Here is a 20,793-nt window from a genome sequence, read left to right as displayed (position 1 = left end):
ACACACACACACACACACACACACACACACAATGGAATACTGTGCAGCCTTAAAAGGGGGGATCGGGGACATTCTGTTATTTATGACAAGGATGAGCCTGGAAGACATTATGCTAAGTGAAATAAGCCAGGCACAGAATGACATACCTTGTATCTCTCTCATACGTGGAATCTAAAAAAGTTGAGTCATACAAGTGGAGAGTAGAATGGTGTTTACCAGAGGCTGGGGAGTGGGGCGGATGGGGCAAAGGAGAGATGTTGATAAAAGGGTACAAAGTTTCAGTTAGGAGGAATAAGCCTTGGTCATCTATTGCACAGAATGGTGACTATTATAAACAACAATGCCTTGTATATTCTACAATTCCTAAAGGAGTAGCTTTTAAATGTTTTCACCACAAAAAATGCTAAGTATGTGATGTGATAGATTTGTTAAGTAGCCTGATTTAATCAGTCCACATTGTAAACATATATCAAAATATCACACTCTACCCCATAAATATATAATTATTATTTGTAAATTAAAAATAAAATACAAAATCATCAGAAGGGTGGAAGCAGGGGGAAAAAAAACGGTGATCTTCTTTACAATACTTCTATCATCTTTAAAGGGAGCTCCAGGTCCTGCCTTCCTGGGAAGAGAGTATTCACTGTATTATAAGATACGAGTCGCCCCTCCCTCGCCTGTTTTGTTCATGTGAGCCAGAGCTGGTTAACAGGCACTGCCTTGCAGGGCCTGCCTGGTGCTGCACAGTCTTTGGTGTGCCTGCAGGAGCCATGCACGGCTTAGACCCTGGGTGCAGCCATCACCTCTGTCCACTGTCCTGTAGCAGCTGGAGGGCTGAGCTCATCACGCAGGTCCTTATCTACCTGCCCATCATTACCAGAGACAGATTTGGAAGAGGCCCCTGCCCCTTTGAGATCCACTGAAGCAGCCAGTGTCCTCATTTGGCCAAGATGCTGTTACTTCCCATTAAGGGAATGGGCATGTCCAGCTAGGAAGCTGACTTTGTAGGGATACCCAAAAAGCTTTTGTTGGGCATCTGAGGTAGCCCCTTGGAAGCAAGGTTGGATGGCCTGGGAGCGGGAGAGTAGAGCAGGTGCCTCTTCTAACCTATCATAATCCTGTGGGTGGTCTGCTTTGATGAAATTAGGGATGGCAACATCTGCGTCGGGTTTTGGGTTCCTCTAAGGCATAAAGTGGCTCATTCTCAGCTCCGTGTGTTACAGTGAGGGGAGTGTATCCACCAAGCAGATTGTCTTTCTTCAGAGACCGTGTCTACCTCAGAAAATCAAGAAGAAGGAATCGAAGGTAAGAGACTTTGATGGCCTTCCTAGGTTTTCCTCAGCAGGGCTTCATCTTCAGTGGATTTTCTGCAGTATTTGAGGGGGCAGCCTGCTCCAGCTTCCAAGGGCTCAGAGCCCAAGGAACACCTGAGCCCCTGGCAACCCGAATCACATCTCAGGCTGCTAAAACAGGATAGCTGAGGGGACTGGAGGGCCTTGTCTACCATTGTCCTGGTGGGCAGGCCAGAAGGATGGAGGAGAGAGGCTCTTCTGGAGGCTCCAGCCTGTCAGATATTCCCACTAGGATGAAAAGAAGGGCACGAAGTCAGCTGCAGCCTAACCATGGGGTGGGGATGGCTCTAGCGCATGGCCAGCTTCTTTGTGTCTTAATCTCATTATCAGCTAGTTGGAGCTCTGGCCTGCCCTGTTAAGATTCCTTAGGACATTAAAAGTGTGGGGATCTGAGCAGAGACCCTGCCAAAATCTCAAAGGCCTCTGTGTGACAGCTGGTGATGTTAGCCGTAGCCTGTGGCAGCAAGTCCTCAGGCCAGGCTGTCCTCAGAGATCCCCAGGGCCCTTTCCCCCTCTCTGGACTCTGAACTACCCTAGAAACAGTTGCACAGAGACTGACCTTCTCAGAGTCTTCTCTGTGATTCCTGAAGGTTAAGCATAAGGGTTGTACGAGGTGCAAGTGTCGGCAACCCTTGTGCCAGATGATTCTGATGCTTCCCCCACCGCCCTGAGCAGCCTGTGGTGCTTTTCCTGAGGACATTTTCACCAGTTGCTGGGGAAGAGGCCAGTGAGTCGAGTGGACCCACCAAAGCCTGAGTCAGGCATCACCTGGATTCAGCTCACTGCACCTTTGATGGCTGAGGCCACATTCTCGGCAGGGCCTGCCTGACCTGCTCGGCTCCGCACTCTTGGCATCACTCCTGCATTCCTCACGCTTGGTTCCTCATGTTCTTTGGACACAGAGCCCTGGGAAGGAGCATCAAGTAAATGAACAGATTGGAGCAGCCCCTCACCAGCCAACAACTCCAGGGGGAGCCCACTTGTGGAAGGAGTGCCAAAGCAATGGTGACTTGAAGCCAGATGGGCTGGAGTGTGGAGGAAGGTCTTTCTCCAGGCTCTGAAGGTGTAATGTGACAGGTGACGGCACAATGGACCAGAAGGCAACTGCCAGCCCACCATCAACCACCAGGAGCAGGCAGCCACCAGCTGGAAGATGGATCGGCTGCAGAGCACTGTCAGTTTCAGCTCAGCCACAGGCTCACGGGAACTGCATGCATTCAGCAAGTGCGACATTCAACATGCAGCACACACAGGGCCCATCAGATGCTGACAGACACCCGCTGCAGCCTTACTGAGGGAGATGGTGCCACCTTTGCCTAACAGGTTCCTGGTGGTGGGGCACACAGATTCCAAAGGAGAGACATGTGGTTGGATGTGGGTGTGAAGGTCATGGCATCGCATGCAGGGGGACAAGTCAGTGGAAACTTGAGTCGGCAGGGAGATTTTAGAGGTAGATTTGTAAAAGCTGTTGTAATAAGGTAGAACTGACTTTCCTCAGGGAAAATTCAGAGAGGATGGGACCCACTGTTTTTTCAGTCAGTAAAAACTTCTAATCCCGAGCAGCTGTACTCATCTGAGTGGACTGCTTTCTCTTTCCATGTACCTAATTATTTCCTGCCTCATTCCAAGACTGTAGGTGACTGGTGTGGAGCACTTGTTCTACACAAGACCCCCTGGGTCACCTCACAGATGGGAGTCCTCCAGAGAGGGGGCTTCACAGCCAGACTCCTTGGAAGAATCTTCTGCACTAGGTGTCCCCTCCTCACTCCTCAGCTGACAAGGGTCAGTGTCCTGCTCCCACAGGCCTGTGTCCCCTGGTGACCGAGGGTCACTCCATCTAGTCCTCATCATACTTGAGCTCTTGCGGCCCGGACGTTGGAACCACCCCCACTCCCTGAAGCAGCTTTTCTCTTGGTTCTTTCCCACCTCATTCTCTTGGTTTCCCACTAAGTTTCTCAGGGTTCAGACCCAGCCCCATTTCTCCCTTCACTCTCGCCTCTTCCTTAGAAAATCTCCTTCACCACCTCTGTGCCAGTGACCATTCCGCCTGCATTTTCAGCCCTCACTGCACCCCAAGACTCCAGCTCCATCCATCCTGTGGCTCGAGCAAACCTATGACTCTCCCCCTCCCCATACCTCACCCACCTGGCCAACTGCCACCCTATCTAGAGGAATGGCATCACACCTTAGGGGCTGTCCCTGCTGACCCTCCCGTCTCCTTCCCCTATATTCAATCTATCCTTAAGACCCATCTGTGTTAGGTCCCGGAGGCTCTGGAATCCCTCCACTTCTCTCTACCATCACTTGCCTCAGCTACTCCAGTCTCCTAATAATAGATATCCCCTTCAAATAGGTTCTCTATTCAGAGCCCAAGTGATCTGTTAAAAAGGCAACTTGAATCCTGTCATCCCACTGCTCAAAGGAGTTCTAGTTTTGTATGACTCTGAAGACAAAAATGGAAATCAGTACTGTGGCCCTCAAGGCCCCAAGGGATCTGGTCCCTCTTACCTCCTCTGCCAGCCTCCCATTCTCTGTGGCCTCCAGTTCTTCTGTGTCCCCTCTGCCAAGGACATTCTCCTCCTTTCTAGCTCTACTGGAGCATCCTTTTCTCAGGACAGTGCTGTCTCCTTTTATACCAAACCAGACTCCTTTGTACTACACTGGAAAAGAACCACGTTCTTCTCCTTCAGAGCTCTCCTCTGGGCTTTTAGTTATTTGTGATCATTATTTTATCCTTTCCAGGCAGTCAGACATAGTCTCCACAAGAGCAAAGACCTTTTTCCTGTGTTGTGTACACAGATTTTAGTTGGTGTTCAACAGATACCTGTTGAATCAATGAATGAGTAATCAACTTCTTAGCGAGGACATAGTATGTCTAGCATTAAAACTTAAAAAAAGAAACTGCAAGATTGGCACACTGAGGATGTGGCATATTTAGTCCTCTTTTAATCAGCAACATGGATAGAATTTTCTAATCAAGACTTTTCAGCATTGGAAAGAAACCTCTGTGTACGTGCGTGTGACTTTCAAGGCAAGTATTAAACTCCTTCAAAGGGAGTAAGTGATTTCTACAATTCAGGAGAAGACTTCCTTCCAGCTAAACTACTTGAAGTGGACACATCATGGGCAGTTTTTTAAATGTGCAAATTAAATCCATTGGCTCCTGCTGACATGGAACTCTGGACACACACTGCTGTAAAGTGAAGGATTTCTTTTTTTCTTTCAGTTATTGCTGAATTGGGCGGCTAATTGGATTTGGTGACACACCCAACTGCCACAGATGCTCTGGCTTGGGAAGGCCCCCAACTCAGCGCAGCCTGTTTTATCTGCGGCTTGCTGGTTAAGCTCAGAGACTCCCCCGGTCCTACTCAAAACATGGAGTCCATTCCCCAGGCTGGACTTGCCTGCCTTTAAGTGGTGTGGATGTTAGAGCTCACCTCAGAGGCTCAACTGAAATCTGGCACAGTCCAGGCCTCCTCTTGCTTTCTGAGACGTCTCCTTTTTGAATTGTTGGGATCTGAAACAGTTTTTGTTGTTTTCTACCATTTGTGTTCTCGTTTTGTATTATATCAGCAGATCAACAAGATGTGATCTTCTACAGGAAACTGGATATGGCCAGGCATCCAGAGGAAACTATGGAAGCTCTGTTTTTAGCAAGAGCAGCCCCTGAGAGGGCAACTGGGCTCATATTAGATGGAAGGTCTAGCACTTGGTGGAATTGTCCTCAGTTGTACACTGCACAACAGCAGAGGACGCTGTTCACATCAAATACAATATGAATGGGGCCCTGGAGGTGTGCACCACAGCCCTGGAGGTAGAGACAACCATTTTACAGATAAGTAACTTGAAACTCAGATTCATAACCTGCCTAAAGACTGACAGCTAACGAGTGTCAGCACTAGGATTTGAACCCATACTATAATGCTTTGACATTTTAGCACTTAAGGCCGCTTAGCCAAAACAATCACCACTTTTTTGGCAACAGTAAAACTTCCTCTGACTTCCCTGAGAGCCGACTGCCTCTCAGAGTACTATATTACACAGGTAGGCTTCACTGGTCCTTTTCTAAAAACACGTAAAATGATATAAAATGTGAAGAGGCTCTGACTGTTTTGGAACATCCATTTAAAAAAAGGAGAGACTCTTACATTTGGGCTGGAATTAAAATGCAACGGCAGCTGCCTAACACAGGGCAGCAGTTACGAACCATAACACGGTGCCTGGAAACTATGGAGGCTTCGTGGAGGCAGCCACAGTCATGCTGAGGGCTAAAATCAGTGGCCTCCTCTGGTGGGTTTGGAGCCTCGAGATGCCTGCCTGGCAGGCTCGGCTGAAGTAGGAGGTGGGTCTGAGACACCACTTAGCCTACAGAGTGGTTCCATTATTGGGATCCTCACAGTTTGGGTGGAAGAAGCTCCACCCATCTCCTAGGGGAAGTCTGTCAGCTATAGTATGAGACATTTCAAAAGAGGTCAAAGGAGAAACCCATCCAACATTGTAAGTGAACTCATTTGGGGATTTTGGGGGATACAGGGTGTGAAAGGACCAGATAAATGTTAAATCCTAACCTCAACATGTATTTCACTCATGTTTCTCTACTTTAATGGAACATTCTATTACCATTCTTATCTAAAAGGTGCTAAATCCAAGAATCCTATAATGTATTAAATCTCAGAATTCTGTATTTAGGCAAATGTTTTATCTGAGGAAATAGATCTCTACAGTGGAAAACTACAAAAATGGCAGATTTTTAAACATTTACATAGCACATTTTTGGTTTTTCCTAGCAAAGCGCTCAGAATGATTTACAACATGCTAAAGCCTTAAGAAATCATTTCCCACTGATGGTGCAACTGCATTCCTGGGCTCCTCTCTCTAGCCCAGCCAGAAATCATAGGAACCGAGAGCTCCCTTTTTCTTTCAACTATATAGAAGAAGATTTAAGTGCATATTTGGTGAAACCAATGAGATGCAGCTGAAGCACAAGAAGTGGCCATGCTGGGAACTGAAAACTAAAACCTCATGTGCACTCTGGGCCACTGAGATGAGAAATTCAGATTGAGAAACTTGGCCAGTCAGTGGTGGAGCTGGGGCTCTCTCTTGGGTGGTCTTGCTCCAGAGATTTGATGAGACCCTGGTTGTTGCCCAACTCTATTACTGGCCGCGTGACCTTGGGACTCTGAGCCTCTGACTTCCCTGTCACACCGGGAAATGCTTGGTTTCAGGTTGGGCCCCCTGGGAAGAGGCCTCTGAGATTTGGAAGTTTTTAGAGGGAGTTACCTTAGGAACACTTGTCGGTACAGGAGCGGGGAGAGGGAGAATTTGGGCTGTGATGCAGTCACAATCCCCCAGGTTGGCTTGGAGCTGGGATGGCGTTTGCGTTATCCCAAATTGAGATCAGGAAATGGGTTGTTGTATCCTACCTGGGGCAGTCATTGGTTGTAGGTTGCCCTGGTGTGACCTTCTGTGAGGTGGTGGTCAGCAAAGGGCTATCGGCCTAGCTGGGGAGCGGGCCCGCCAGTCCTGTAGGGGGATCTGAGTGGTACAGCACAGTGTCTGCCCCGTGTTCTGGGTCCTGCCTTACTCAGGTGACCGAGTGAGAGAATGCCAGCCCCGTGCCTGATAATCCTCAGCCTGCTCAGAATGGAAATGAGTAGCTGCAGCTCTGGCTCTTACTGGGGGCAGGCCTCACATCTCCTCTCCATCCTGGCCCTCCAAATGATAGGACTTCAGGAGCCCTTTCCTATATGGGCCTTTGGTATGGAGCCAGTCAAAAGAAATACTGCTCTGCCCCCACAGAACCTGAAATCTACATCTAAAATATACATCCTGGAAGGCGTGGTGCAGGCCCTTGGAGTGGGTGTGATGTGATTGTGTGCAATTCAAGTTTGGTGCCTGTACTGCCTGGCTGGAGGATGCTGGGAATTGTTTGTCTCACTCAGACATGGTGTGGGTATGAATGCAAACAAGGCTTCGGGTGAAGCTCTGCGTTCCCGGAGGCTTGTTATTTATCCCCATCCTCTCTGATTTCTAGTTTCAGTGGCGATTCTCCAGAGAAGAGATGCACAACAGGCAGATGAGGAAATCGAAAGGTAAACTCAGTGCCAGAGACAAACAACAAGCAGAAGAAAATGAGAAGAATTTAGAAGACCAGTCTTCCAAAGCTGGAGACATGGGAAACTGTGTTTCGGGACAGCAGCAGGAGGGTGGAGTCTCTGAGGAGATGAAGGGCCCTGTCCAAGAGGACAAGGGAGAACAGCTGTCCCCTGGTGGGGGGCTGTGTGGGGTGGGTGTGGAGGGTGAGGCTGTGCAGAATGGTCCTGCCAGCCACAGCAGGGCCCTGGGGGGGGTTTGCACTGGGCACTCCAATCCTGGAGAGGATGCTAGGGACGGGGATGCTGAGGAAGTCAGAGAGCTTGGTACGGTTGAAGAAAACTGAGTCTCGGGCAATTTGTGCTAAAACTAGGTGAGTTGCCAAACCCAAGGCATCTTACCAACAGCTGGTTTGGGGGCTGGTTTCCCTGGTGTTGTGTGTTAACTACCCTTTGGCTTGGCTTGACCTCTCCTTGTGAGCTCACCTGAGCCCTCCCAGGGCCAGGTTCCTGACAGTGTTGGTTTTTGCACATCCACTGGAAAGGTGTCATTAATGACCCAGTGTTAGAATGCAAGAGGTCAGGTTATTTCTTCTAGCCCTCATGGCTGAAGGCCCAGTCCTGGCTCCACCACTCCTCCAGCCAGAGGGTCTGGACCATCCAGTGCCTGTCCTCGCCACAGGGCCTCCAGGGAGCATTCGGGTCAAATCCATGGACACCCTGGGCTACAAACCAAGGCTGCTGTTCATCCCACATCGTGTGGGGCAGTGTCCATCCCCTGCAGCTACTTGGTGACTTAACAACTCCAGGAGCCCTGTCAGCTGCCCTCCTCCACCTAAACCCCTTCGACTCTTCTGCTTTGACAAAGAAAATGATATCGGGGAGGGGAGGTGCTCCGCCTCCCAGCTTTTCTCAAAATAGTCCTATAGATACTGGTAATCTGGAAATGAAGAAGTAATTCTGTGTCTGCACCTACTCTTGCAGAATGTTCAAGGAAGTATTCTGTGTTAGTATTAATGCCAAAAAGTTGTTTTTAAAGGTTTTGTATTCAGCACATCATACAAACACACATTACTTCTGTCATTTCAGGGCATCGGGACTGGCTAGCGCCCTTGTTAATGTGCTATTTTAATCAGTGTAACATTGGTCAAGTTGTTACCCATGTATGCTGTGTCTATCATGTGTTTATATCGTCCAGAAAGTATTAAGGCTTTACGTAGATGCAACTGGCGAACCTTGGAGAGGGAATGCTGATTGTCTTGACCAAACCCACAGCCTGTCTCTTCTCTTGTTTAGTTACTTACGGCAATAAATCATCTATGAGTTAGTGCACCGTGAGGAGTGAGTGTTTATCATGTCACTAGGAACAGTCCTGGCCTCATGTCCAAAGGACTCCAGCCCACACCCCCCACTCACTCTTTATAAGTTTCTAACTCCTGGCAGCATGATGACGTGGTGGAGGAAGACAAAGTTCCCACTGAAAGCTGCAGAGCAAGGTAGGCGTGCTGTGCCTTCTCGTCATTTGTAGAAAGAGATGGCAAGTGGAACTCAGATGCCACCAGGTAAGTAGGGGGTACAGCCACCTCCCATTTCTGGGATGGTGGAGACAAATACCTTTTTAAAATAAGCAAAAAACCTTACATCAATGTCTAACATTGTTTCCAAGCTTTTTTTTTTTTTTTTGGAGACAAGAGTCTTGCTGTTGCCCAGGCTGGAGTGCAGTGGCGCAATCTCGGCTCACTGCAGGCCCCGCCCCCCGGGGTTCACGCCATTCTCCTGCCTCAGCCTCCCGAGTAGCTGGGACTACAGGTGCCTGCCACCTCGCCCGGCTAATTTTTTGTATTTTTAGTAGAGACGGGGTTTCACTGTGTTAGCCAGGATGGTCTCGATCTCCTGACCTCGTGATCCTCCCGCCTCGGCCTCCCAAAGTGCTGGGATTACAGGCATGAGCCACTGCGCCCGGCCGTTTCCAAGCTTTTAAGTAAATAAATGAGGCAAGTCTTTTCCCTTTGCAAGTTTATTAAAATAAAACATTTGTAGGCCAGGCGTGGTGGCTCATGCCTGTAATCCCAGCACTTTGGGAGGCTGAGGCGGGCCGATCACCTGAGGTCAGGAGTTCGAGACCAGCCTGGGCAACATAGCAAGAACTTGCCTCTACAAAAAAAAAAAAAAAAATCAGCTGGGTGTGGTGGTACATGTACCGGCTACTTGGGAGGCTAAAGTGAGAGAATTGCTTGAGCCCAGGAGGTTGAGGCTGCAGTGAGCTGTGGTTACACCACTGCACTCCAGCCTGGACAAGAGAAAAAGATCCTGTCAAAAAAAAAAAAAAAAAAAGATGGATCTTGACATGGGCGTTAAATAAACCTTTGCTAAGGTGAACCACTGAGATTTTGAGAGTTATTGGCTACTGAAGTGTAGTATGTCCCATCTTAACAGAAATACTGTAATAATAAAGTCTTAAATTATTTATCAATGTTTTATAAGTAACAAAAAGGTAAACATTAGTCAAATGCCTGTCTGAATTTTTCAGATCTCCAGGTTGACCATGCTTCACTAGAGTTGCTGATGCTTGATGGGAGCAGCTTCCAAATACATTAGCAGGAGGCATTCTAATTTATTTCTTATGAAGCACATTTTATCAGTACTCTAAACATATTCATCATGGCCCTCTCTAAACCACAAAATCTTTCAGGAATAGCTCTCAAGTGTAAACAGTGCTTATTAGTAGGAATAGGTTGACCCAAAACTCATGACTCGTGCAACCCACTCTAGCTGAGCTCCTAGCTGGCACAGGGGCACTGTGCTGCAGGGAGCACACAGTCTGGGCTCTGTCCTGCTAGGGCTCACAGCAGCCTAAGATTGAAGATCAAGTCCTGAAAGGACTGTGCAAGACGGGAAGGGCGAGGATGACTGGTGTGTGTGGCCAGGAGAAGCTCGGCACTGACTTCCAGTTGTTGCCACAGATCTTGTTTCCAAGAGCCCGGCTGGAAGTGCTGGAAGCCAACTGCATGAGTGTAGTGCAGGGTGGGCCCCTGGTGATTAGTGCTCTGCCTGCACTATGACCCGCCAAAACCACTGATGCAGCTTCCCAGGAGAGGCTGGGTTTCCTGTACCTGGCTCCTAGAGTTTTGAACAGGGAAGTGTGTGGACATGAGATCTAAGGACAAGACCCAATGAGCCTTTGGCTGGGTTTCTGAGGCAGCTGTTGCCAGAGAAGGAAGCAAAGTGATGTTCACCACAGGTTCCTGTTGATAACAATCGTTTCAGTGGCTAGACTAAGAAAACGAACCCTGGCTGCAGACGAATGGCTCTCTGAACCTGGCTGGTGCTTGCTTCCCCAGCCCTTGCAAAACAGTGGCACGTCCCTCCAGCAGAGGAAGCCAGGCTACGGGAGAGACCTGTGCATTTATGTGGGCATGAGGGGATCAAATGATTTGTTAAACAGATACACATTTTAAAATTCCTACACAACTGTGCTAGGTGCTGAGAAGACAGCAATGCAGAAGGGCCTCGGGAACCATGGTAAGGATTCTGGTCCTTGTTGTAAGGGTTAATAGGAGGCCACTGAACAGTTTTAAGCAGGGAAATGACATCAGATTTGCATTTTTTAAAACATCTTTCTGGCTGCTGAATGAGGAAAATGCAGGGATCCCAGAGATGCTGCAGAGGCCAGTGCTTTAGTCCAGGTGGGGGCTGTTGGCTTGAATCTTAGCAAAGAAGGGGACAGATTTGAGAGTTATTCAGAAGCAAAAGTGACTGGATTTTGCAAATGACTGGGGAATGAGGGAGGGATTGAAGCTACCAACCCTGTCCTTATCAAAGGCATTTCCTCAGAGTAATAAATACTCCAGTGATATTGCCTGGAACTTTTCCAAAACCTCTTGCATGGATTAGTTTTCAGAGTTTGACACATTCAACATTAGACGAAGTCACTAAAAGTAAAGTATTTATACCTTTCTTAAGACCCAAAGAGGCCAGGTCAAGAGTTCAAGACCAGCCTGGCCAACATGGTGAAACCCCGTCTCTATTAAAAATACAAAAATTAGGCGTGGTGGCACATGCTTGTAATCCCAGCTACTCGGGAGGCTGAGGCAGGAGAATCACTTGAACCCGGGGGGGCAAAAGTTGCAGTGAGCCGAGATCATGCCACTGCACTCCAGCCTGCATGACAGAGCAAGACTCTGTCTTGAAAAAATATATATAATAATTTGTAAAAAAGATCCAAAGAACTATGTCTTTTTGGGAGGGAGGGAGTTGTGTGGCAACAGAAAGCAGCAGCTCTTGGGGAGGTGCCATGGTATGCATGTGGGAGTGCAAAGGAAACTATCTGTCTTGGGTCTGACGGGCAGAGTGGGAATTTGGGAATTCTCCCAAATGATTTTTTTGTTTTTTGAGACGGAGTTTCGCTCTTGTTGCCCAGGCTGGAGTGCAATGGCACAATTTCGGCTCACCACAACCTCCACCTCCCAGGTTCAAGCGATTCTCTTGCTTCAGTCTCCCGAGTAGCTGGGATTACAGGCATGCGCCACCACGCCCGGCTAATTTTTACATTATTAGTAAAGACGGGGTTTCTCCATGTTGTTCAGGCTGGTCTTGAACTCCCGGCCTCAGGTGATTTGCCCACTTTGGCCTCCCAAAGTGCTGAGATTACAGGCGTGAGCCACCACGCCCAGCCCCAAATGATTTCTAATGGTAATGTTGGCAATTCCAGCAAAGCCCTGAGCCAGGAATTGGTGGAGAACCACCCTGGCTGTCAACTGTAAGGACTGGGTCCTGAAGAAAGAGTAAAGATATTCATTCATCCAGAGACAGTTTTAAAACATGATCCCATGTTGCTGACTGGCTTTTCATCCTTTAATGTGGTAAAACTTATACTTGTGTATTTAAATATGTTGCTCACTAGTCATTAAGTTCAGTTTGGATTTGGATTTGGATTTTTCTGTGGCCTCTAAATAATATAAAGGCTTAAAGATAGTAAGAAATATATTTCACTTATTAGGGTGAACATTAAAATGCTTCCTATAATGGACCTCTGATTTCATGAACCTTCAGTCCTGGGTACCTCCTATCTTGTTGATTGTTCAATGAAAAAAAGAGAATCACCTTAGAAGAAAGAACAACTAGCAAACTTACCAGTTTCTAGATCCACAAAATGCCTAAGTTAATAACTGTCTATAACGCTTCCTTTTTATGAACCTGGGGAACTATCAGTTCAGTCCCTATCTCAGTCAAGTACACCTTAAGCCCCAATGGGCAAATGTCAGTTTTATTTCTTACTAACGGTAATTCCACTATTTCTCTTGAGCCCTGACTCCAGAATTTAATCAGCAGTATAGTCCAAAAGTCCTCTGTATCAAACCAAACTTTTCCCTTGCTTCAGTCCAAGACAATGTCTTCTTATTCTGTCAACCCCAGAGATACAAACAAACAATAGTCATTCCAAGAATCAGTAAAATATTTGAAGACAGTTAAGATACTCCTTAGACATCTCTCAGTATAGTCAACCTTGATCTCTAAGGCCCATTTTTCTATCATGAAATTATAGAAAGGTAAAGCTGAAAGGAATTTTAAATTGCATAGTCCTACCTGCGGCGACAGATAAGGAAAGCAGGTTTCAGAGAGAGGTGGAATGAGTCACACAGGAAACAAGTTGTAGAATGGGCATGATGTAGGTCTCTTGAAGCCTGGTGTCATGTTCCTCCCACCATCCCACACAGCCAACCAATCTGCCTCATTTGTTGTTTCTTCTCTCTGGGCTCCTATAGTCTCTAAGACAGACAGGCCTAATTGGAGTTTTATTCTATAGAAGTATCAGAAGAAAATATATCCATAAAAGCCGAAGGAAAAGACCAACATATATGATTATATATAACTTTAAAACTGTTATAAGTTACAACAAACAGAATTCAGGAACTGGTCACAGACTGGAAAAAAATATGTATTTGTAATATACATAACGAAGGATTAGCACTCATTCTATTTTTATAAAGGGTTATAAATCAGTAAGATATCAAAATGGATATACAACAGGAATATACCATTCTGAAAACAAGAAATAAGGATGGCTAAAATACCTTAGGAAAAAAAAAATGCTATGGAACAATCAAAATTGTTAAAAAAAATCACCTTTCATCTAACTGATTGGGGAAAAAAATACTTAAGTATGAGACTGAGGGTATCTAATGTTGGCCAGAAATGGGCACTTTCATACCCTATTAGAATATAAACTGATTAGGCATTTTATAGGGTAACTTGGCAATACTAGTCAATTTTTTATTCAGAAATGGCACTTCTAGTAATTCCACAGGATTATGTGCAGAAAAATTATACAAACAGGTTTACTGCAATATTGCTTGTAATAGCCAAAAACTCCAAACAATTTAAATGTCCATCATGGAGATATGGTTAAATATATTATGGTATATACCAAGAATTTGAAGTGTGTTAAAAGAATGAGATACATAGTTGTATAGGTACACACAGTTGTATATGTATACAAGATTAATATACCATAAAATTTCTAAAAGGATACCCAGCAAGTTTTTTATACAGAGGTTCCTTCTAGGCAAGGGAATAGGATGGGGGAGAAGAGAACTTCAGCATTTTAATCTATATAATTTTATTTAATATTTGTGGTCACATTTATTAGGTAATTAATCAAAAATTATTTAACAATTTTTGGTCATATTTATTAGGTAATTAATTTTTAAAAAGGAAGAGACAAAATCTTGTTATGCTCAAATATAGCAAAATAGGACATGGGGGTGAGCTGGAAGGGGCCAGGTTAGGCTGATGAGCTCCTGCAGGTTTTAGGAATTCAGAACAGACCAGATGAAGATGGCTGCTCAACTATAAAAGTTTGGATTTCTGGGCACAAAACACTTTAAAATGCATGCCTTGATTTTATGGCACATTAGGAGGTATCTACATGTCATCACCACACTGCTAGCTTATTGTAATTTAAGAAAGAGTAATATTAAAGACCAGATATCTTACTGTTTAAGATGAGAACAGTATACTTCTTTTGAGTTTTACAATTAAATAAAATGAAATAATGGCTCTCAGGTTAAATTATCAGATCATCTGCAATAACCAGGAATGGAGGAAATTGCTGTTTTCCATTCAGACAGGAAAAAAAAAAAATAGGAGCGACGAGACATGCCCTTGGATCATTTGACAATCACTGCATGTACACGTGTTTGTGCTGTGAGTCCCATATAACAATACTCTTACCCTCCAGAGCATGGGTGCAGCCAGAGCATGGGTGCAGCCTTTCCCACTCTGCTACCCCTGGGCCCCTAAGATCCATCATTCCAGTGACTCACCCAGTCATCCATTTGCTATAGCTTCTCTTTCAAACAGTGATAGGTGCAAAAAAATATTTTCCCACAGAGCATTTCCACTTTCAATTTTGTCGAAATGTTCTCAATGTGTAACTCAAGTTATTTCCAGAAGATACCTTCTATCACTTAGACTTACTTAAAAAAAAAAAAAAAAAGTTTCCCAAAGTATTTAACTTGCTCCTAAGATAACCTTTGTCTTATACTTTCCCATCTTCAATGTCTAGCTCAGTGACTGCACATAGCAGATGCTCAATAAATGACAGTTAATACATCATCCTCTAGAAGGTGTCACTTCCCCGAGTCCCACTGAATTACTCTTTCATGGTTTTTCACACAATCAGGCTGTTATTTCACTCCTCTTAAAACAAAAAAAAAACTGCTTTAGTTAATAGTACTGTACCAACTTAGCTGTACTGTTCATTCCCTAGTTTTGATAAATATACCACAACTACGTTAAACATTTGGGGAAGCTGGATGAAGGATATAGAGGAACCCTGTCTTTGCAACTCTTCTGTAAATCTAAAATTACTTCAAAACAAAAAGTTTAAAAAATAAAACAACCCGATGAGAACAATAAATGTTCTCGACCCCACTTCCCTTTCCAGCTACCATTCCATCTTTTTTTCTTCTCTTTAAATTTCTTTAAAACGATTATCTATATTCATTATAATTGATTTCCTCTCAATTGCTCCTAAACCTATTTCACTGTTTTCACCCCCACCATCCGTCTTATCAAGATCACCAACAACCAGACCAGTTGCCAAATCAATGGCCGCTCAATGATCACTCATCAGACCTCATCTTTCCTGTCCTATTAGCAGCATGACACAGCTAGCCAATCCATCCTCTATGAAACACTTTCTTCATGAGGCTTCTTAACACCACACTCATCTCCTTTTCCTCCTACCTGTTTATTAGAGAACTTTTTGCACATGTTAAGAGCCCTGAACCTCATCAACCATCATGATTGAGTGTGAACCACTGACACAGCAGGGGCGACCTAAAACAAACTGAACATCAAAAAATTGACTGTAATGGATGAAAACAATCAAATGTATAAAAAGCCATGAGTTCATAATGATACTTTAAATAATCTCACTGGTCGTCTAAAGGTTGCTAAGGCACCAACTCATAGTATGCTAACTGATAAATAAAAGGAAAGAAATCAAGCATCAATCCTGCCTTTTCTTTACAGACTCATTTCAGTGGAATCAAAGCTGATGAGGGAAAGTTCTATATGGAACAATCACAGACAATATATGCAGGAAGAATAACAGAAATGGATAATTAATCCTTAATGAAAAAATAGCTATCGGCAATGATCAATGGCTGCTAAAACAATTAGGCGAAAGTTTGATGAAGACCACTATGTTGGATGAATCAGGCTGACAAATGCTGAAACCACTGATCCATCTTAGCATTAAAAGTGGGACAGACATTATATGCCTCATGTGATGCCGCAGGAAGCACACCACTTTATAATATAGGCTTGCAAAAAAAAATCTTGAATCTGAATATAAACAAGTTCTAAATCTAATTACCAGTTTACATGAAATACAGAGGAGAGAGGATCAAGCAACACCCTGATACAATAGGCCAGGTTCAAAATGTGGGAAAGCCTACAGAACAAATAAGTCAGTTTCTTTAACAAATGAATCATGGGGGAAAAAAAGTGTCCATGTATATGTGTAGGGGGTGTAAGGAGTGTGCCATTAATTAAAATAAACTTAAAAGACATTAACCTAATGCAATATTCGGACTTTTGAGGCCATGAGGAAACAACACAGAAGGGTCTTAGAGGATATTAAGGAGTCATTGTCACTTGTGTTAGGTATGATAATGACATTGTGGTTGTGCTGAGGTGATGTATCTGTTAGAAATATATACTGAAGAATTTAGAAGTGACACGATACAATTGCTAGGCTTTGCTTGAAAACACACCAGCAAGAACACCCCCACAAAGAAGCTGAGGGCTGACAAAAACAGAATGCTGCTAGTCATGGAAGCTGGGTGATGGATGCACGAGAAGTCATTTTACTATCCCTACTTTGTTGTATGTTTGAAAAAATATAAATCTGAGAAAGATACAAATAACAGACTAACCTAGTCTCTCGAGTAGGCTGTGAAAGGGTCTCATGTCAAAAGAAGAAACATTTTTTCAAACTCATAGAGCCAGAGGATCCTTAAGAAGTCACTTTAATCCAGCACATCAACTCTGAGCATATAACAAATATTTATGAAATACCTATTTTGTGCCTGGCACAGCAATAAACAAGACAGACGCACACCCACATGAAGGTTTCAAGTTAGACCACATCTAAGGCATCCAGCCTCTTGAAATCCTTTCTGAATAGGACAAGGAATAGCAAATTAATAATGACAACACACTCATGCAGTGTTCTGCTAAGCACTTTACGTGTATGATCACCTTCAATCCCCGTAACAGCCCTATCAGGTAGGTAGGTAGGCAGCAGTATCATCTCCCTTTTACATGTAGTTGTAAGTGTGTAATTTTAAATGAGGCATAGAGCAGTTAAGTGACTTGCTCAAGGTCATCTACCTAGTAAGTAGTATAGGTGAGATTTGAACCCAGGCAATCTGGCTCAAGGGCTTTCGAGCCTATACTCTGAGCCACTGCACTATGAATTCCAAGCCACTCTGGCTGGAGTTAGCTCAATTTAAGTACCAAAAAGATCTGGACAGGTCTGGCAGGCAAGAGCAAGAGGACATTCTCGCTAGACCAGAAAGTGCTCTTCAGCACTGAGCACCAGAATAATGGCACTGAAAGGATGAACACTCCAAAGGCGATGACCTGGCCCATCTCAGCAATTCTGCCAATACTGAGTCAGCAACAGGGTGGCAGGCAAAGCTGGAATCTCCAGGACAGGTGACCCTTGCTCTCTGACAGTAGCAGGCACACAGCCAGCCATGGTGCTGGCTAAACAGAGACAGTGGGCGACACCTTCCTATCTTCCCATCCCATGCTGCACTGGAGATGCTCACTTTGCACCTCCACTCCTGATGCAGAGAGGCCTGGGTTAGGTACTTTCGCCATACCTTTAGAGGTCCTCCCCCGCAGACTGCCTTCACCAGTTGGTAGAAGTGCCCCTTGATAATCCCACATCCTTGCATCTCATCATGCTCCTATGCCCTCAGCCTGGGCACTTTGGGGCCAATTGATAAGTCAGGGCTCCTTGTAGTGATCCAGAGCTTCACATATTCCCTTCACCTCTGAGGTACTGATGACCATTTCCTTGAATGGATTATGATATTCCCATCAGGTCAATAGCTCCCTTCCTCCCCAAATTCAAATCTGGGATCAAAATAGTTGACAAATGATCTCTGCTTAAAACTTGACAAAACTCAAAACTGGGCAGAAGCTAGAGTCACCTTCAGGTCCCATGAATCATATGTGTTCAAGCCCACAAGTCCCTGGGAGGCCTGCGACAACAAAGATAAGAAAGGGTAACCTGTCTTCTCTCATCCGCTCCAGAACAGAATCTCAACTGGAGCTCCTAGGTCTCCAGCACTCATCTGTCCTTCTTCCCAGGCTCCCTTCACCCACCTGTGATCTCTACGCAGGCAACCTTGGGCCCAGGACTACTTGTCATAAAAGGAATGGCCTGGCCTCAGTCAGGACTTCTTTTGGATTTTTAAAAATCGAAACAAAGAACTACAATCTGCTTTCTAGCAGTTTCATCAGAGCAGCTTTGGGATGAGGCTCCACCATCCTTTCTATCCACTCTAGGGGATTGCCTCCCAATCTCAGACTTAGCAAGGAGTTAAAACATTAGTTGCTTTCTTTCATTCATTCAACAACTATATGTTAAGGAGCTGCTGGTGCCAAGAACAACTCTGGCAAATGAGTGAAATAAAAAGTAGAAAAGCAGGATTTAGAAACAGCTCTCTACCCCCTAATCAATGCTAAGCACATTTCCATAGCCAGCCAGCCCAGGCACTGAAGGCAGATTCAACATGGAACACATCACCAATGCCTTTGTCCCAAGCAAGAAGCTGCCTCCTACAGCGTTAAGGCAGACAGCCAAGACACAGAAAGGGTTTCATTTGAGAAGAAACTAACAATTAGTCAGGATACACACTTAGGATATTCATTAACAAGAAAGCAAATATGCTGGATATTTAACTCCCTAAAGCAGTTTTCCTAACAATTTTCCATGTCCAAACTTAACTTTGATGGACCAAATAAGACTGTAGGGCATGGTACAGTAAACAAAGGCATTAAATAAAAAGAATTTTCAAAGTAAAATTATTAAGATTGTATTTAAATTATAATTTCATTAAACATAAGATATATAGATGGCTGTCAATTTAAAGCTAGCCCACATTTTATACTCAAAAGTCACATTTTCCTATGATTAGACATATGTATATATCTTTTTTTTGCCTAAAGACAAAAGAAAAATCTACATTGACCAATCATGGTACATCATGAGACAATTAAATCGTTGTTAATAAAAGAAAATCAGTATAGTAAAAAATAGTTTGATCACTGAGGTCTTTGCAAAAAGTTTATCATTTAAGTCTGCCAGCTGGCTTTTATTATCCAGCTGGTCACTAAGTTTATAGCCTTAAAAAATAAGACAACTCAAGTAGAGATAAAAAAAAAATTAATCATGCCACAAAGGACAGGAGCTTTCCTGAGTAGATCTCACCTCTTTATTTTTTCTGTCTTTGTCTGCCTCCTACCACCACTTCTCAAAGCAAATGTGTTCTTTGGGTACATGGTTGTTTTCCAGTTGCTTGGAGAAAAAGTCTGTCATTGGAGGTGGGCCACAAATATAGAACAAAGTCTCTTTTGAAATATGATCTCTTATCTCCTTCTCTGTTATTCTTCCTTCTACCAAAAACCAGAATAAACACCAAATTAAGCCAGACAAGGTTGTATCAACAAAGGAGGAAGGACTAACCACAATTCAGATACAGTGTTTATTTGCAAGTTCAGTGAGTCTAGTCTTCTTAAGCCATTCACAGTATGGCTCCTATTGGCATCTGGGCCCAGACCCAAGCAGAGTGCATCTCCAGGCTTCCTAAACCTAAGCAAGCAAAGTGGGAAGCTCATCGTAATGCACTCTGCAGAAAGGGCCAGCTAGCTTACTGGTCTTTGATGGAGATACAAATTGCCTTCAGCAAAGGAAGTAAATGTTTTATAAAAATCCTTTCAGAGGAAATTATGAGTTGTTTAAATGACCATTAATGGCAAATGGAATCAATTCAGCCAAATCTGGAATATAAATTATTTGTATGTATACTACAGTGATGATGCAAAGGCCTCTTAAAAAGTGTGAAAAGTACACTTTTAACACAGGCAATAGGAAACTCATATATAATGAGTAAATCCAACTAAATATCTATTTTTCCATGAGGAATCATCCCAATTCCCCAGATAGTGACATTCCCAGCCAGCAACTTCCAACAATAAAGCATCTGCGCTCAACCAACTGGTGTGTCCATCAAATAACTGCATGGAGATAGTCAAAATATCTTTAGGGGACTCACCCGTGATGTATGGCTTGAGTTCCGCATTGATTTGTGTAGTCTGTTTTGTAACATGCAAACTGCATGCAATCTTCTCAGGAAACTCATTTACTAAATCAAGGATATTTTTCTGGAATGTCAAACATATTTGGTCACACTACAATTTTAAAAAATCAAAACAGATGTGTACAACCATGGACGCTGAACCTCAACTCCCATTCTGCACACGTCTGCCGCTCTTGCTCTCTACTTAGAGAGATATTGTTTGCAGCCTAGCAGGCCAGAGCATTCAGACTACAGAGGGCTATTTGGCTTTAATTGAAATCTGAATATGCTAACAAGCATATTACCAACTCTCTGGGAGTTTTTTCTTTTTCCTTTTTCTCAAGCATTGGCAATTAAGCAGCAGTTTCACTGACCACAGTTGTGTCTTTTAACTGTTTCTGTTCTTTTGTTCATTCCTGCAGCTGCAAAGCAATCCCCAGTGAAAGCTTTCTTCCTCAAATG

General features: G+C 44.2%; 2 protein-coding genes across 7 annotated transcripts in view; one reads left to right on the top strand and one right to left on the bottom strand.

The window, feature by feature from the left end:
* The window catches only part of RFTN1 (raftlin, lipid raft linker 1), a 75,231-nt gene extending 66,446 nt beyond the window's left edge, over positions 1-8,785 (top strand). The window contains exons 10-11 of the mRNA XM_058433736.1: positions 1,190-1,308; positions 7,390-8,785. Of these exons, the coding sequence (XP_058289719.1) occupies positions 1,190-1,308; positions 7,390-7,794 (524 nt within the window). The 3' untranslated portion in view covers positions 7,795-8,785. The remainder of the gene's footprint in view (positions 1-1,189; positions 1,309-7,389) is intronic.
* The window catches only part of OXNAD1 (oxidoreductase NAD binding domain containing 1), a 55,935-nt gene continuing 37,004 nt past the window's right edge, over positions 1,863-20,793 (bottom strand). For 2 of the 6 annotated variants that reach the window (XR_009211591.1, XR_009211593.1), the window contains 4 exons: positions 20,308-20,416; positions 19,464-19,648; positions 13,034-13,247; positions 4,280-5,163 (listed from right to left, as the gene is read on the bottom strand). Coding sequence is in view for 3 of the 6 variants with exons in the window: in XM_058433471.1 (XP_058289454.1) it covers positions 19,494-19,648; positions 20,308-20,416 (264 nt within the window). In the remaining 3 variants the exon portion in view is untranslated. Of the gene's footprint in view, positions 2,262-4,279; positions 5,164-13,007; positions 13,248-16,285; positions 19,649-20,307; positions 20,417-20,793 lie in introns of those variants that run through there. The other 4 variants (XR_009211592.1, XM_058433471.1, XM_058433472.1 and 1 more) reach the window with 4 other exon arrangements.

This window comes from Hylobates moloch, unplaced genomic scaffold (assembly GCF_009828535.3).
Source record: "Hylobates moloch isolate HMO894 unplaced genomic scaffold, HMol_V3 SCAFFOLD_22, whole genome shotgun sequence".
In the NCBI taxonomy this organism is placed as follows: domain Eukaryota; kingdom Metazoa; phylum Chordata; class Mammalia; order Primates; family Hylobatidae; genus Hylobates; species Hylobates moloch.
Note: the sequence above shows the minus strand (reverse complement) of the source record. Positions and strands in the feature narration are given on the sequence as shown.